Here is an 18,100-nt window from a genome sequence, read left to right as displayed (position 1 = left end):
TTCTTTAACATTTAAAATGGACGGATGTAGCTCAAATCCCAATGCAGGAGAGGAAATATCTGGATTTGATTCTAATTAATACATTGAAATATCTAAGTAAGTACCTGTAAAATGAGTAATGATGTAACTTGGGTTTTCTTGTAATAATCATATAATGCTATTAATGTTATTTGTTATCATTTGTCATTAATGTTATTGGTGACAGTAGGTACACTATTTTATTTTTGCATAATTGTCATACAAGTTTTATTTCTTTGTCACTTATACACAGGGCTTTGAATGTGACAAGATAAATTTATCAAAAGCCTGAAATTAAGTATCAATTAAGGGCATCTGCCTGCATAACACACCCCAGTAAATGAAGGAGGAAAAGATTCTATCAAATCCTTACCTACTGATCAAATTTATTTTTAAAACAGAAGAAACTCTCCCCGAGAAGCATGGACATTGAGCCAAACGTTTGGAATTAGGAAACAGTGAAAGACTAAGCTTTACATATGACAGACGGGGTGGAAATGATCTGGGGGAATCGCTAAGTGCTGTGAAAAATATAGGTCCTATTCGATGCTTCCTAGACTTCATAGCATCTCTCTCTGAGCCGAGATGCTACAAAAAGTTCAGCCCTGCAGGACACAGAGGAAGAAACTCAGGACTTGTAATCGGCAGGCTCAGAATGCACATCAACAGCTTCCACTCACACAGGGAGCTTTCTTGCAACATAATTTTTACATCTTTATTTCCTTATAAATGAAAATTGAGATTTGGCAAACCATCTAAGATAAAAAGAAGAAAACCCCCCAAGACAGTAGAAACAATCCCATGTTGGGACTGCAGCCAGAGGAACAAACGAAGGAAGGAGAGTCGGGTGAATGTTTCTCGTGCTCCTCCCTGTCTGAAGGATAAACTGTCAACTCCCCATGCGTGTCTTAGAGGCTCAAAATTAATGTTCAATGAAAATAGCCCTTTATTCACGCATTTATTCAGACACTGACCATCCATTTACTGCCCTCCCTTTGTCGGAGGCCAACCTATACTGCCAGATATGGCTGTGGTATGTTCCTAAACTGCTCAGACACTTACTTTTTCATTTATGTGGCATTTTCAGAGTGTAATTGCTGCACCCACATGAGATAAATAAAGTCTTCCAAAGCATGAGATGTAATTTGCTCAATAATATCTTGGCTGCTGTGGAAGTGTGGGCTTCTTAAAGAGCAATCCCACTTACTGTTGTTAGTTTTAACAATATTTGATGGAAAATAAAGACCACATTCACGGGCACAGTAAGTAAGCCCTTGATGATTTATCAATAAAAAGAGTGTGATTTTATTGTACATATACATATAAACATAGGCATATTTGCAAACACGCGGGTACTTGACTTACCTCTACTCTTCATAACCCAGCAAATACAAGGACTAGAGCATGGAAGGGCTCTGAGAAGCTAAAATAGATGTCATAAATCCATACCCTGAAGCTTTTTACCCAAAAAAGGACTGAACAAAACAAGGTAACTCCAATTTTAGCATCTCCTCATTCTATTTCAAAAACATACATCCACTTTAAAAACCTCTGATCATAGTTGCTTTTACTTTATATACATATTTTTAACAACCTCAGTTACATAATTTCTCAGCCCAGTGCAGACGAGAATCGGCAAATTAGACAGAGCTTGGTAACAGCCTGATAGATTCGAGGCACATTGGCAGAAGCAAAAATGAGCAGGGAAGGCTGTCACTGATGGAGAAGAAGGAAAAACAAGCAGAAGGCTTAAGTAAGTTTAGTCTGGGGTCATTTGATGTAGGGGACACCGCTCTTACTGTGCCCTGATTGGCCTGCTCTACTCCAGGTAACATGAAACAGCTTATGTTTATTAAAATGAAACTGAGTCATTGTACAAAAGTCATATTATCCTAAAAAATATTGTGACTTTCATTCATTTCTTTATTCAACTGACATTTGATATGACAGACTTTTTTTTTTTACCTTGGCTATATGCAGGGCAATGAGGATATAAAGGAAAAAAGGCACGGCAGTGGACTTGGAAAATATGACTATGGGTGGGTAGGAACAAATACAGAGAAAAAACACTGGTAATAGCATGAGACGAACAAACGCTGCTCTGCTAGAAATACGCACCCAGTGCTACAGAGGCAATCAGCGGGAGAGACTGAGGGTGCATGCAATGTATGGGGGAAAAGAATGCCCACCCAAACCAGTTTCAGTGTAGAAAAGCCCGTATGTGATATGTTGCATTCCCAGGTACACCAGATAAATAAGGCACAGTCACTGTGGGTTACAGTGGTGACACATGACAAATAAGGCTTGTGGAACATTTGCTTCAGAGGACACGGTGTCTGTGTAAGCAGTGACATGTGTGACATTCTAAGAAGCTGCTTCGAATTTATACAAATGGCTACGTGCACATATTAGACAGGTCTGGGACAAACAGGCATTTTAGGACACACGCAGGATTGCCTCCTAGTATGTTCTCAGCATCCTTACCAAACTGCACGTGGTAGCACGTCATAATATGAAGTCTTCCATGCTAGGAGACTTCTCCATAAGTTCAACTTCATTTCATTCCCCTCCTCAGAAACTCTGCAATTTTTGCTTTGCATGATCCATTTTAGCACTTAATCACAGGCTGCCCTATATTGTCATTTGATTTCATGGGTGCATTGCTTGTCTGCTCAATTGGAGATTGTGAGTCATTAAAGGGGAGCAATTGTTTCCCCTAGGGCTCTTATGTCTCCCATATCATAAGCTAGCATATAGCTAAATTACAAAGTAGCTATTCCACAAATACATTTATTTGTTTTAATATGAAGATTAACTCTTACCAATGCCATAAGTGAAATTGCCAAAACTGTTTTCTAATAGATGAGAATATATTCAGTGCCTTAAAATACCATAGTAGGTGGCTTGGCCACGTAGCAGCAGATTGCCAACTCATCCTGTCTACATTTCAAGTCAATCTGACACTTATTTATTATGACTATTAATTATTGCTATAAAGCTTAATAAGTGGTTCTTAATACCTAGTAGATGCAAATGACAGGAGTTTCTCACCTCTCTCCATTGTGAAATTGGTTGCATATCTGGTTAATGGAAGTCTGAAGCTGTACCTAACTGCTGGAGATCTTTATGTAAGGACAAAGGAAAGGTCTGTGCTCCGAGTGGGACAATCACCTTCTGCGTCACACAACCACTCACGATCAGATTACAGATCTGGACTGTGACTAATGTTTGGCTCTCATAGGTGGTTACCATAGAGGGAATCAGTAATAGTGTAATTGTCATTTCCTTGGAAAAATTTAATCCGCAGATGGATCCCAACACCCAACTGCATTGGTGCCCAAAACTAATGGGAATTTTTGCTAAATAAAGACTGATGCAGCCAAAAATGATGTCCTCTGACTTCAGAAATCTGTATCACACATTGCTCCAAAGAGTATATTTATCCAAACATTGATTGCATTGGAACACTAGCATTTTCCTCATGGGGACAGAGGGAAAAGTCACTTATTAATTAAAATGCACATTTATATTGTTTTCCTTTATAAAATGAAGCAATGAAATTAAACAATGCTATAATGCATTTACAAAGTCTCACTTACTGAATTTATCTTTCATATTTCTTTATTTAGCTAAATCAGGTAACATTTTTCATCGAGATTAGGAAGATGCTTATTAAAATAGTCCAGTGTTCTCCAACTTTCTACTTCAAGGAATAAGTCCATGGGAGAGTGAGAGGAACGTCGATGAGAGAGAGTAGGATATTTATTTGCCCCTCCTCCCACAACTAAATATATACAACCAACCGTAATCTTATAACTTGGTGTCCCTTTCTTTAAAGATTTTCCTACCATATAAAACTACTTTGGCCTGTGGTACATTCAGTTTATTTACAGTAGAGTATTAACATGAAACCATTTCAATCCAAGTTTCAGAGAAATGGCATCTTCTTCTGGATGACTGAGGTTCAAAAACAGCTGGAAATAGAAGTGTTGCCTCTCTGAATTCATATGGTTTGGAAAATTCTTAGCCATCTACAGATGCACAGATTGAATCATAATAAAAGAAGAGAACATATATAAATGATTAATTTCCTCTTTCCATTTAGGCTTAACCTGCTTTAAGGAATTAATTAGACCTCTCCCACCTGTTTCTTAGATGAAATCCAACAGAAAACACATTTCAGAAGAAGGTTATCAAATCAGCTGCAACTCATTCTCTGTTCTTGGGCTATCTAGAGTTAGCTTGTCTGTCTTCAGGTTCTTTTAGCTCCGGGCTGCAGCCTGGGTTCCTAGACATCCATCTATTTTGCAGAGTTCGTTCAAGCTGTTTATAAATAACACAAGACTAAATAAATAAACGTTAAGGTAGACCTCCCTCGTGTGAGGCATCATTCCCTCGTACAGGGCTTTAAAAGGCCAGGCAGTTGGTAAACGGGCTTGGAGACTGCGTAATCTCAACAAGTGGCATGGAACAGGAATGCATGTGGCTATCAGAGCAGTGACGCCGCGTGCATAAACTCCTCCACACCCTTTTAATTTCAATATTTTGCTCAGTGCTAGGAAGAGAGGCACACGCTAAGGAAGGATTAAGTACGTGTTGGCAAAACCTAAGCATATTTCACCAGCACCTCCTAGAGGCCATGTGAGGGTATGAGGCTCGGAGGTGAGCACAGGCGCAAACCCTTCCTTTGTAGAGTGCGTTTCACCTCTTTCTCTCTCCAAACACAAATGCACCCGGGCTGTGCCGCCCAGAATAAGAACTAGATTGTTGAAGTAGTTTGGCGACTCTGAGAGGCCTTTTAGAGGAGTAATAAACTGCACGAAAGACAAATCTGATCGCTTGAGGAAGTTAACATTAATCACACACACGTATTTCAAACTCGATGTTAGGAAAAGACGACTAAATGTATTATGCATGTCTTATGTAGTTCACACAAACATACATAAACTCACACAGATTAATCTGCGAAGTTCCAGTACCCAGACCCAGTTAACATTGCACTTGACATAGATTTTTTAAAGGGTCTACACGCTCTTGCCTTGTTGCTGGAAATGAGGGCTGGAAGGCGCTGATGCAAGGGCAAAGCGTGAGTGTCTGTAGGAGTTGCTGTTCCAGAGAATTCATTACTCTCTAATTGCTCCGATTTTAGATCAGCAGAGCGTGCCGGGCGGTGGTGGAGAAAGAGATTGAGGGAGGACAGCGCGAGAGGGAAGAAGTCGTTCACCCTTTGGAGAAGTCTAGGCGCTTTGTAAGTAATTCACGAACGGTGGGGAAGAAAGAGCCCAGAGGCTATGCACTTGCAACACTCGCGTGCGTCTAAATCCAGCTGGGTTCTGTGCGCCAGTTGCGGTCCCTTCCCCCATTTAATTTGCGGCTTCTCCGCGTAGTGCAGATTCTGCAGCGGATTCGGAGGGCGTGGGAGGAAGGGGGGCGCCCCCGGGTTGAAATGCAGTCCTCCCTAGCTGCAGTCGTTTCGCCCTGGCACTGGCACCAGCACTTCTCAGGCCCCTCCAGAAGCACGCACGGCGCAGTAGCTACAGAGGATAGAAAAAAGGAAGTGTGGGCCTCCGAGAAGGGTAGGAAACTTTGCCTAAGGCTAGGCTGCAATTTTAGGTAGCCGCCAAAGCCCGGAAGCGGAGCTTTCCACCTGCTGCTGCCCAAGATGGAGCGCAAGCTCCTCCTGCCCAGCCCGGGCCTGACTCCGGGACCGGGCTCGGAGGCTGGAGGCGGTAGAAGCCGCGGCAGGTTCTCTTAGTTGGCAGAACCTAGGGCCGCGGGTGTAGCATCCTCCCCTCCCCGCGCGGTTCTCTGGGCCGGACGCGCGGCCAGACCCTCTGCGATTGGCCGGCAGCGGCCGGGGGGCGGAGCCAGGCAGGCCGGTATCTCGTGGGCCGGCTCAAAAGAGCCCAGGATATTGCAGAGCGCACTGGAGCCCTGGCCAGCGCGCAGTCTTCCCTGGCGCCGGCAAGCTGAGTCTTGGGAATTCTGGTTTGCTTTGGCTCACTGGCTCTTACAAACTACTGGATCTTACATGCTTCTGTGCCCCCCAACTTCCACTCCATGTCCCCATGCTCCTGCTCCAGCAACAGGTAAGGGCTGCTGTGTGTTTTCTTTTCCTCCTTCTGTGTCGCTGCCTGTGTGTCCTGGGGAGTGGACTCGAGCTGCCATTCCCGACTCTGCCCTGCCCCGCTGCTCCAGAGGAGCCCAGCTGTCAGGCTGCAGTAGCGCTCACCGAAGCTCCCGAGTCCCAGATCATGCCTATAGAGTTTGTGTGCGCACCAGAACATCCCCAGATCTAAAAATACTGAGACATGCTTGGAACAGTTGAGCAATAGAAACATTTCGCTGCAGCATCTGTTTGTGCTCATAACTTCCAATGCACCAGCTGTAGCGAGATACTGAGTTTGGAGACAAGGGCGAGGGAACTTTACTTTGACTCTCCAACGAAGAAAAAGGAAGGGGCAGACAGTGTGTATGTAGAGAACTGGTCTCAAACCTTGGCAGACCTTGGTACTCCGCAATTCTCCTGATCCTTGGCTTTTTTTTTTTTTTTCTTTGTTATTGCTTCAAGTGTAGCATCGAGTTCGAAAGAGCAAGCGTCTCAAAGTTGCTTTGGGGAAGAAGAGAGCAGGAACTCGAGTTGGAATTGAGCCTAAAGACTGAAAAACTTTCACACCATTATGTCGCTCTCCCCTAAGCAACTTATAATTCTTAACAGTACTAACACCTAAGTTGAAGACAGCGTGGTTTCTAGGGAGCCTAGTGGTGGAAACGACATTTTCTGCAAAAAAATGATTGCATCATAACACAGACTCATCGTGACAATTGGAAAAAAAATAGAGATAGGAAATGTTTGTGCCTGGGCGAGTGTATCAGTAGGATGGTAACTAGGATATGGCTCTGAATCTTGGGTTTTTTAATAAACTCAGAATTTACCTGTTAAGAAATAAGACTTTATTTGAAAATGTGTTTTGGGTATGCAAAGAATACATATTGCTTTTTATCACTTTTTTCACATTTAATAACCTACAAGGCTGTCAGATTTTCTCTCACTAACCACTGTTGTATGTCTGCTGTATATTAGCATGCACTTGTTAGCTTTTTCTTGCTCACTTCCACCCTAACCCCCTGTGTTTTATTTATATTTGCCATTATCTGGAAAAATCTCCATGCTCAGGGATAAAAGGTGTAACTTCAAGGACTGTGGGAGGGGTGGGAGTTGGGGTCAAGGTCATTTCGCTTTGCCTTTAGCCCTTCCCCCTCATGCTTTGGGGGTGCTTTATTTCATGTTATTGGTGTCCCTAGGAATATTTGTTCTAAACTCTTGTGACTTTGTCATTAAAGGAACCCACAGTATCTCCACTTCCTTGAGACTCTCCGGTTGTTGAATCTCCAATTAGCAGTAGAGTCCTTGTATGACTTTTGAATCGCTTGAAAGGTTGACCATGTCTTCACCTGAACAGATCAGCCGCTTTAAGTTTTTCTGTATTTTTTGTTTACCTCATAATGTATATTTTTCAGCATTTGTATATGCTGAGTGATGCTGACGCCTGTTAATTGTAAATGTTGTGGTGATCACATAGGTCATTGCATATCCCCTTCCCCTTCCGTGTCTCCCCCCCCCCACCTTCTGTTTACTGAGCTTCTAAGAGGTTGCTTTGCTAGCAGTTGTTGCTCACATAGCAACATGTGCCCAGAGCACACCGGGCTGGTCTATATGGCGTCAGCTGGGGAATAGCTGCTCTAAACACTCATTAGCAGACCTCTCTCTAAGCCCAGCACACTACCTAGCTTGTACTACCTAGCTCTCATCCTTAGCGAGAAACTTCCTTATTCACTACACCACGAACGTAGTATGGGACACATTCGTTCTTCTTTATTGTTCACAATTACATTTTTCTGTTTTTTTATAATCCATATTGGAAATATTTCCTATATGATAAAAATGATTTAGGGTCACTCATTATGTTATCTCCTTGACATTTTTTTTTTTACCCATAGCTCTCTGTCCCTTAACATCTACCTAAGATTGAAGCACTGAACTATTTTTTTCCATTGCTTATGCTTAATTTTGGCTCAGCCTATAAATAGTCTTACCATGAACAGCACCACATGTAGCCTCTCAATTTCCCAGAAATACTTTCTACCTCATTGGTTATAGCCTGGGTGAAATGATGATTTGTGTCTTTCAAATTTACATCAGGCCCTTCAGTATTTTGGCTGAAAGGGGGATTCCCACATTGTTCATCCAATCAAATATCAATTCTTCTGAGTTGTTCCCATCAAGTAGTCACCTCACTTAGTGTTCTCATCTGCTCTTATTCGATTCTTTCTCCAAAAATCATTTTGAATCTGTTCCTAAAATCAAGTTGCATAGAAGCCCTGTTGCTAATGGAAGTTTTCCCAGATGGCTCATGGATTGGTGATGTTCAGCGAGAGAAGAGCAAGCGAGTTGTCCACTTGCCTAAAGCCACTTGGCATTTGGGCAGGCTAATCGGAAAGTCACTCTTCACAGTGGAATATTAAAACAATTAACCTATCAGACTTTGGCAGGTTCTAGATTTTTGCTATGTAATCAGCCCCACAACAGTCTAAACGCACGCACACACATAAATCTGTTTTGGAGCACATCTATTCAAAGCGGCAAAAGTCTCCATTTTGCCCCCCAGAATCTTTTCTCCCCTTTCTAGGTGGAAATGGTAACATTTGTAAGTGATGCTCTGCATGTGGAGCACACCCTGGCATTAGCAATGGAAACAAAGCAACGCTCGGTCCAGGCCCTTTTCAAGGGTCTAAATGTGGGAAGCTCTTCAGAGGAGGCTGGTCGTGTGCAGCTCTGTGGGACTCAGGCTAATGTCCTGGGGTCAAGATTTTTGGAAAGTCGTAATTCAGTCTTTAGATTTCCTGTGGTTGTTATGCTTTAATCTGAAAAAGTGCAGAAATAAGTCGGAAGAAATTCGAGACTGTCTACTCATGGTCCCTAATGCTAACTCAGAAGGAAGGATTATTTTGAATCATGAAAAGGGAATTTCTTGGTGTCAGCTTATAAAATTCTGAAGTCCATCAGAATGCAAAAATACAAGAACTATTTAAGTGAAGCCTTTTTCCCAACCCTTGTTTGGGAAAAATACATCTGCATTGGGTGTTATGTCACCTCTATCTGGTTTTGTGTAGAAATGCTTGACAATTTCATATGAGTCAAATGAGCCGTAAGCACTGTTTAGAAAGTTCTTTTCGTGTCCAGGATCTAGAACCCCGAGGAAGAGGAGTCTTGTTTCTTTTGTCCAAGTACAAACTTCCTAGGGAAGCAGACAAAACATTGAAGCAGGTGGAAGACTGGGAAGGCACAGTAACTTCTTTTTATAAAGTAATTCAAAGACACTTTCAAATCGGGCATCATTTAGGTGTCAAAAGCTGCCAAAATGTAACACACATTGCAATTTTCACAGATGACTAATCTCAGGAAAAATGTGTTGGGGCACATTCTTGCATAATAACTTGGATGAAGAGGGAGAAGAGAAAAGACTGTAGCGAGGCATTTTTCAAAGACAATGCACCTTGCCTCTCTGTAAGGGGGTGAACAAAAATAAGATAAATGATTTGCTTTTTTGTTTGCAGGTGGCTTGGCTGCGATTGGTTTCGTTAGCTGCTTAATCTTAATATGATTTGGTGGGGGGAAAAAGCAAAAGTGCAATCCTCATTATCAGGGCTTCAACGGATTTCTGATCTTTTTTATCTGTTGTTCCTTGTCTGCCTTTAATGCAGGAGAGAGATTTCATTGCTTGAAATGTGGAGAATCACTTTTATTTTTTAATTCTATGCTATATTAATTTGTATTTGATAAAGAAAACACCCCTGACTTTTGCTTAGGCTTTTGTTAATTAATCTAGGGAAAAAATAGTGTCTTTGGAGCTGAGAAGGAAAGTTAAAATCAATGGATAGGGGTTTTTTTTTGTTTTTTTTTTGTTTTTTTTTTTTACCTAGGATAGGGTAAGGCAAGAGTAGAAAACTGAGAACTACTGTTTGTTCACATTAGGTAAAGGTGAGTGCCTTCTCCATAGGAACATACAGCAAACAACAGCGCCTGGAAGTGAAAGTAAGCTGACTGACATTTATGATCTATTCCTACACAGTTGCCTGTGTTTGGGAAAACAAAGAACTGGACTCATATGAAATGAGTTCCTGCCTTATCTCAATCCACTGAAGACCTGGTCCTTGGGCACAAAGGTGCTTACTTCCGAGCCTGTCCTTACACACGGCAGTCCCATCTCCAGAGAATTTTCAGGACTCTGATTGCTAGGCAACAGAATTGCTCTCTTTCCCCCAGAGCAAATTTGCGTCTTCAAGTCAGAATCACTTGCACTAACAGAGATGTTATCAGGCATTTCTTCAGAGTGGCTGCTTGAAGTGTGCGGAAGGAGGAAGCCAGCCCAAACATTTGCCAGAAATTGGGATCCATTTCAGATGATTTTAAGGACTTGTCTGCTCAGTTCCATCATTTAAACAAAATAACCTGTGCCTTCTGATTTCATCCTTGTCATATTCTCCCATAATGTACCTACAATTCAATTGACACTAACATTCTGCATTCGCATGGAGTGTTCTCTAGATGTGTCCAAGTTCTTGAATCTCCATGGATTGAGTTTTGGATTAACCTTGGAGTTAGAAAGTCTTTCTTCTGCTTAATAACTTGGGAGCCTCACAAGCAGAGAAAGCAAAAGAAGAGAATGAGAGGGGAGCTGTAGACCCATACAGACAGAATATTTTAGATTGCTTGCAAATAATAGGAAAAACGGGGCCTGAAAGTTTCGTGGAAAGAGTGTCACAAACAACTAACTTTTCTGGGTTTAAAGATTTAATGCTTTTAAGTATAGTTTAAAAAAATCTTTTATGGCACAAAGAATTAAAAACCCAGTAGTTCAACGTAGGGAACATTTATTTATCTATGTCTGACTCTGTGTCTTGCTAGGAAGTGTTACCTTAGGAAGCAGAGCCCTTAATAATGACTTCTTTTGTAATGAATGCTCTCTCTGTTTTTGGCAGGACCTGTTCTCTGGATGTCAGCTGAGTTACTAAGGTAACTCTGCATGTCAGTAGAAAGACCTTGGTAGAACCTCAAGGCTCCCGGAGACCCCCATCTCTCCTTATTATTATTATTTTTTTTTGGTGTGTGTCCTCACTGAGCATTCAAAACTGTTTCTCCAAAGGGTTTTGCAAAAACTCAGACTGTTTTCCAAAGCAGAAGCACTGGAGTCCACGGCAGAAGCGATGGGCAGTGTGCGAACCAACCGCTATAGCATCGTGTCTTCAGAAGAAGACGGCATGAAGCTGGCCACCATGGCGGTTGCAAACGGCTTTGGGAACGGGAAGAGCAAAGTCCACACCCGACAACAGTGCAGGAGCCGCTTTGTGAAGAAAGACGGGCACTGCAATGTTCAGTTCATCAACGTGGGTGAGAAGGGACAACGGTACCTCGCAGACATCTTTACCACGTGCGTGGACATTCGCTGGCGGTGGATGCTGGTTATCTTCTGCCTGGCTTTCGTCCTCTCCTGGCTATTTTTTGGCTGCGCATTTTGGCTGATAGCTCTGCTCCATGGGGATCTGGATGCACCAAAGGAGAGCAAAGCTTGTGTGTCTGAGGTCAAGAGTTTCACGGCTGCCTTCCTCTTCTCCATTGAGACCCAGACCACCATAGGCTATGGTTTCAGGTGCGTCACGGATGAGTGCCCGATCGCCGTTTTCATGGTGGTGTTCCAGTCGATCGTGGGCTGCATCATCGACGCCTTTATCATTGGCGCAGTCATGGCGAAGATGGCAAAACCGAAGAAGAGAAACGAGACTCTTGTCTTCAGTCATAATGCCGTGATCGCCATGAGAGATGGCAAGCTCTGTTTGATGTGGCGGGTGGGCAATCTTCGGAAAAGCCACCTGGTGGAAGCTCATGTTCGAGCACAGCTCCTCAAATCCAGAATTACTTCAGAAGGGGAGTATATCCCCCTGGATCAAATAGACATCAATGTTGGCTTTGACAGTGGAATTGACCGTATATTTCTGGTGTCCCCCATCACTATAGTCCATGAAATCGACGAAGACAGCCCTTTGTATGACCTGAGTAAACAAGACATTGACAATGCAGACTTTGAAATTGTCGTGATACTGGAAGGCATGGTAGAAGCCACGGCCATGACGACACAGTGCCGTAGCTCGTACCTGGCAAATGAAATCCTCTGGGGCCACCGCTACGAGCCCGTCCTCTTTGAAGAGAAGCATTACTACAAAGTGGACTATTCAAGGTTCCACAAGACTTATGAAGTACCCAACACACCCCTTTGCAGCGCCAGAGACTTAGCAGAAAAGAAATACATCCTTTCAAATGCAAATTCATTTTGCTATGAAAATGAAGTTGCCCTCACGAGCAAAGAGGAAGATGACAGTGACAATGGTGTTCCAGAAAGCACAAGTACAGACACACCCCCTGACATTGACCTTCACAACCAGGCAAGCGTACCTCTAGAGCCCAGGCCCTTACGGCGAGAATCGGAGATATGACTTACTGATTCTTTCTCTGGAGTAGTTACGTTAAAACACAGTCTGTTGGTCAAAGGCCCAAAACAGTGATTCAGACGACGGTACTGGCGAAGAGGTGGGTCAAGGCAAGTGGCCACCAGGGACTGAGGCGAGCACAATGGTTTCAGAGAAAGACTCTAAGCTCAAAGATTAACGGAAAGCACTAAACATGACTCCCCATGACCTGATGGCACATATACATGTTGTAGAATAAGTTATGGGGGTTTTATGTTTTGTTTTGTGTTTTTACAAGACTTGAACTTGCAGGCAAGCCTTGGTTGGGTATTTGACTTATCCAGAATGCTTCTCTTTAGGGAACAAGAATGTTTTTAATGGCATAACAAAGGCAAGACTCTGCCTTAATCTTGAAAAGCTGCTAAAAACTACATGAACACAAATTGTATTTTTGTTGCAGTGTAGTTTTTCTTTAGTGTAATTTAAAAGTCAGTATTGAACTTTGTTGAAAGCTCATGATATGCGCTTCAAAGTGGCAAGTATTTGGCTATTAACTGCCAAAATGAGAGCCTGATTTTTCGAGGCCAGTAATTTGTTTGCTAGAATTGATTTTCTCCCTCTCTCTCTCTCTCTCTTCCTCTCTCTCTCTCTCCCTCTCTCTTTTTCTCTTCTCTCTCTCCAGTTACATAAGGGCATTATGTAACACTAGCCAAATGGTAGCCTCTGGGTTGGTTTTTTTTTTTTTTTTCCTTCATGATGCTAATGGGTTATCTCAAATTTTAAGTCAGACTACCTAAAATAAATACCAAAGATAATGCACATTTTTGCACAGTGGAGCTCATGCTAAAAGGGAAGAAAAGCTTCCTTGAAATCAAGAAACAATGACTTTGAACCTCAGCAAGACCTGAACTGCCCTCTAGAAAATAGGACATTGTACACACAGCGTCTAGTGCTTTTTAAATTTTGTTCTTTCATGTAACTTTTGTATTAAAAGAGGAAGAAGAAAGGGGAAGTGACATTCACACACACACACACACACATACACACACTAAACACCCTTTCTCTCCTGCCAGGTAGTGCTGGTGAGGCTAACACATAAGGTGAGAGTTGGTGACATGTTCTTAGATTTTTCTGGGTTTTCCCTTTTTGCACATTCCAAAATTTATTCCATAATAAGATAAGATCTTGGTTGAATTTAGATGGCATCTTCAAAACTGAGCCACCCACCACGGAAGGTAAATTGGTTTAAGCCCTTGCAGTTGAATTCATTTCCCTGACTCCCAGGACATTTCCAGATGGACTTTGCCTTAGACAAGATGCCACACCGGCTCTCTGGGCTGGCTCTTCTGATCATTCTGTCTGGTGAAATGCCAAAGTGGGGGAGGCGGCGAGATGCGGACGAGCCTCTTTGGATGTAGTACATCAGCTCCAGTATTCATGAGGGAGAAGAAAATCACTTAGTGGTAGAGGGTAGGAATGAAAATGTCTCAGTATTTTAGGGTCAACAAGAGCCATAGAAAACATAGTACAATCACAAGGAAAGGAGATAATGGTCAAAAAGGGTTATTTCTCCTTTATGTGCACCCACTCACAACTGAATCTGAGCTGGTCCTTGTCCCCCGTGGACCCCACAAGTGGGTGACTATGGATACTGTTTCCCAGAATCCTGTCCTGCCTGGCTGCCTGACTTGCTAAAAACAATTTCCGCCCACTGTAGCTTAATACTTTTTTCTTGGTCTGAAGTACCCTATCTGTGAATTCTGGGGTTGCTGACTTTTCTTTTTGATTGGAGTCTCAAAACCAACTCTCTCATGGTATTATGTCCCTGTATGCCATTAAAAAACAGCTTGTTCTAGAATTCCTGTATTTTGTGAATCGATGTTTGTGACAGTCTCTGGGTCTAGAGCAGCAATATCCGAACGCAGTGCCTGCGATGAGGTCACAGCACCTGCTGTTGTCAGCCTTCCAAGTCCTTGGGTTTGAAAACTGTGGCGTTAATTTTCCTGGAAACCAAGACAGAGGTGTCAAGCAAGTGGATGCTGTTTGAAATCCAGATTGAAAGGCAGGTTTGGGAAGTTGTTCAGAGAACTGGAGGGACTGGGATTGAGTGAACGAGAGAATCGACCCGAGATGCGGCGGTTCAGCCGTTGGCAGTGAGAGGGTACCGGGGGCTTCAGCTGCTGCTACTTGATATTTTGCAAAGGAAAATAATCAAACCAAAGAGTATTCAGTGATATGTAAATTACATGAAGATGCAGTGGAGAGTGGGGGTGACCGCAGACAAGGCTCCTCCCAGCCACACAGTGCTGCCACTTAAAAAGACTAGAGATATTTGAAGAGGGGGCGGGCATGGGGGGCAGGAATGAGGGAGGGAAATCTTTCAACTTCTTTCTGAAATAGAGAAAAAAAAATCTAAAACTTCTGGTGCACAGGTTTGTTTGTTTGTTTGTTTTTTTCAAGAAAATTTTGCAGAAGCTATGTTTTTAAAGTGTACATTTTATAAAGTTTATCAGATATTTTCATATTTAAAGCCAAATGTAAATAGAAGTGTGTAAAGGGAAAAAAATTGCCATAGAAAGTATAATTCCAGTGCAGCAATTTCTGAGAGCTAGTACCTATATGCTACCGGTTAGCATGGTTTTAGCAAATATATACCAGCCTTATAAGGTTTGTATTGCTACGTTCTCCGGTTATTTATTTCAGCATGGACTGTTCATTTGAAAGCTTTTTTCTAGTTATTAGTATTTTAACAGTTACAAGCTTTTTTTTTTTTTTTTTTTTGTCAAGAGCCACGACACAGGTAATGCACAATATTTTTTTTGCTGCATTTTACCTTCAAAACATTTGAAACATTTGTCCTTACTGCCCAGGTCTCCTTAATCAGTGCACACATGTCATTCGAATGCAGGTTGAAGGGGCTCACCATGAATGTCTGGGGTCTATTCCTGGATACATGTTGCTTCTCTATTGCCAGCAAACCCTCGTTGAATTTACTTAGGACTTATTCCCTTTTAAAGAATTCTTTGCCCATATCTGGCTGGGCATTATATTTTTGGGAGGAGGCATAGATTCTTGGTTATCCTATTTTTAAATAAAATGTAGACAAAGCGAATTCTATTTTGATTATTGAGAAAGGAATAGTTTTCTATCCCTCTAAGCATATACTTGAATCAGACATTTAAAGAATGTCACACTATAGCACTGTAGTCATTTCCAAATTCCTGGAGAAAGTTTTACCTTAAAAACAAAAGTCTGTTAATGAATTATTTTTTCCCTTCCCTTCCTTTCGTCCTCACAAACTCCCATCCCAAACCTTGATGTTTATTTCACGAACTGTATCCCCCCAAATTGTTACCCTTGCGAATACCAAATGTCAGTTCCTATTATATGATAAGCCACTCAGTAAAGGCGAGAAGCTTGTCCTGAGAAGCAGAGTGAGTTCTTTTTCACTCTGTGTCCACTAATGTTAAGGTGAAAAAAAAGTGTTGCCGAGTCATCCCCACCCCCACGCACTCTCCCAACTAGAATCTCTTTTCTAGTGACGTTGGGTTTTAGCTCTGGCCTGTGGCGAGTTGAACAAACCCGGCCTCGTACAAACGTGATAGTTATTAGCTTCCTGTTTGCCGTCCTTTTGTATCTACCGTCTTCCTATTGTACTGCACAAACCATGGATTGTACATATTTTTATATATGATGTCTTATTTTATTATTTCTAAATAAAAACTTCAATGTTGAATAACAAAGCGGTGCGAGGTCTTTGGGCTTCCTCCATGCTTACGGAGAATCACTGAGCTGTAAAGCAAATGTGGGTACACAATGGGAGAGCAACCCTATGGTTTGTGTGAATAGAGCCATAGAAATGGCCCACTCAGGCAGGTGCAGTGGGCTGGCAGATTAGTTTAATCCTAGTTGGAGGAAGTCAAGCTCATATTTTGTTTTCGGACAGAATGACCTAGGTGGAGAGGGGATAGAAAAAAAAAAAAACCAAGAAACAAGCAAACAAAACTAACAAAAAATATAATTAAGGTTTAGATTTTTTTTGTTTAATAACAATAGTCCCTTTTCTTGGAACCTAGATATTACCTCATGCTCAAAGAGCAAATCAGGAGGTCAGTATTGTTGCGTTAGAGCTCAGGAGTAGGCGAGTGTGTTTCGTGAAGGGCCAGGCAGTGAAAGTTTTTGGTCTGCAGAACAGAGAGTGTTTGCCTGAACTCTGCGCTTCAGACCCCGTGGCGGGAAAGCAGTCACAAATAGCATGGGACCCATGGTGTGGCTGTGTTTCAATAAAACTTTACTTACAACGGCAGGTGGTGGGCCAGATTGATCAACCTCTGCTACAGATGAAGAAGCTGAGGCTAGATTTTAAAGCTCATGAATCATGAAGTGGTATTAGAATTCAGGTGTTTTCTGCCTCCAAACCTAGTTTAAACCACTAAGCTATATGTTGTTGGAAGGCACAAAGTTACCAAGGACACATGGTCTCAAAGTACCGCTTCCTCTCTAGCAAATTTGGAATAACTTAACTGTTTTTCAGGATTGGAAATACTGAGAAAACCTGCATTCAGAAATAAGGGCTGCTCCTTAATGTTTTTTCCTTAGCAAACATCTAACTATGTTTAACTATGTTTCAGCATGGTTCTAGGTTTTTTATGAGTTTTAAGTAATATAATCTTAACAGCAAGCCAGTGGAGTAGGCACTGCTTTTATCCCCACTTAAGAAATGAAGGAACTGAGGCCCAGAGAGGCTGAGCGTCTTGTGCAAGCACACACAGCTAGTAGGTATTAGAGCGGAGATTTAAACTGAGGCCATTCAGCTCTGGGCTGTGCTTTATATCACAACTCTGTGTTTTCCATTTGGAGTGATTCTTGGTAAAAGTTTCACTATCTAGTGAAAAGTCTTTCTGCCTCTCAGTTTTATTCTCCTAGGTAATAAAAATGCCTTTTTTCTCCACAGAGGAAGCACAATTCCTCCTTTAGTTCTTGGAGAGAGGGAACGACTCACAAAGGGTAGGCTAGACATTTAAGCATCGGTCGTGGGGTTTGGTACATTTCACTCTTCGGATTAATTTCAATTAACTGGGAACTGCATGGGCCTGTCCAGAGGCAAACTCACAAAGCTCAGTGACTAGCCAAACTATAGGCACCCACCATGCCAGGGGCTTCTGCCACCTTCCCACTGTACACAGTCAAAGGTGTAGCACCATCCTGCTGGTGACTTGTTCCGCTCTGCAAGAGAGAGAATGGCGACTCCAGGCAGTGACTTGAGAGCTATAAGCCTCGTCTCTACCTTGAAAATGTTTTTATAAAATATAGATGAAAAGAGAAAGCAGGGCGGGGGTTCAGAGTCCTTCTGCTTAACGCCTTCTTTCTGGTAACATCCAAACAAGGCCTCCAAACCCTGGCCTTGGTCAGTAGCACCTCTCTGGATGCTGTTTGTAAATAAGAAAACAACTTTTTCTGTAGCATGTTCCATTTTAGAGCTGGCAAACTGATGAAATCAAGCAGATTAGCTTCCCCACATTGAAAGAAAGAAAGGAAAGAAAGAAAGGATAAAAAG

At 42.2% G+C, this 18,100-nt stretch overlaps 1 protein-coding gene across 2 annotated transcripts; it reads left to right on the top strand.

Moving 5' to 3' along the window:
• The first annotated feature begins 5,120 nt into the window (after positions 1 to 5,120).
• On the top strand, positions 5,121 to 16,297 carry KCNJ2 (potassium inwardly rectifying channel subfamily J member 2). Of its 2 annotated transcripts, none has more exons than XM_071219327.1 (3): positions 5,121 to 5,266; positions 11,062 to 11,095; positions 11,226 to 16,297. In XM_071219327.1, exons 2-3 carry the CDS (start codon positions 11,076 to 11,078, stop codon positions 12,568 to 12,570), a joined length of 1,365 nt encoding a protein of 454 aa, XP_071075428.1. In that variant the 5' UTR covers positions 5,121 to 5,266; positions 11,062 to 11,075; the 3' UTR covers positions 12,571 to 16,297. The 2 variants fall into 2 exon arrangements, with proteins under 2 accessions (XP_071075428.1, XP_045038322.2); XM_045182387.3 differs by lacking the exon at positions 5,121 to 5,266 and adding an exon at positions 5,917 to 6,107.
• Positions 16,298 to 18,100: the final 1,803 nt, after the last annotated feature.

This window comes from Desmodus rotundus, chromosome 9 (genome assembly GCF_022682495.2).
Source record: "Desmodus rotundus isolate HL8 chromosome 9, HLdesRot8A.1, whole genome shotgun sequence".
In the NCBI taxonomy this organism is placed as follows: Eukaryota; Metazoa; Chordata; class Mammalia; order Chiroptera; family Phyllostomidae; genus Desmodus; species Desmodus rotundus.
The sequence above is the reverse complement of the archived record's forward strand: the minus strand, read 5'-3'. Positions and strand labels throughout refer to the sequence as shown.

Coding starts and splice junctions, on each gene's coding strand:
- KCNJ2 (XM_045182387.3), top strand. CDS start 6,050: ATGCTTCTGTGCCCCCCAACTTCCACTCCATGTCCCCATGCTCCTGCT. Junction 6,108..11,061: donor TGCTCCTGCTCCAGCAACAG/GTAAGGGCTGCT, acceptor TGTTTTTGGCAG/GACCTGTTCTCTGGATGTCA. Junction 11,096..11,225: donor ATGTCAGCTGAGTTACTAAG/GTAACTCTGCAT, acceptor GTTTCTCCAAAG/GGTTTTGCAAAAACTCAGAC.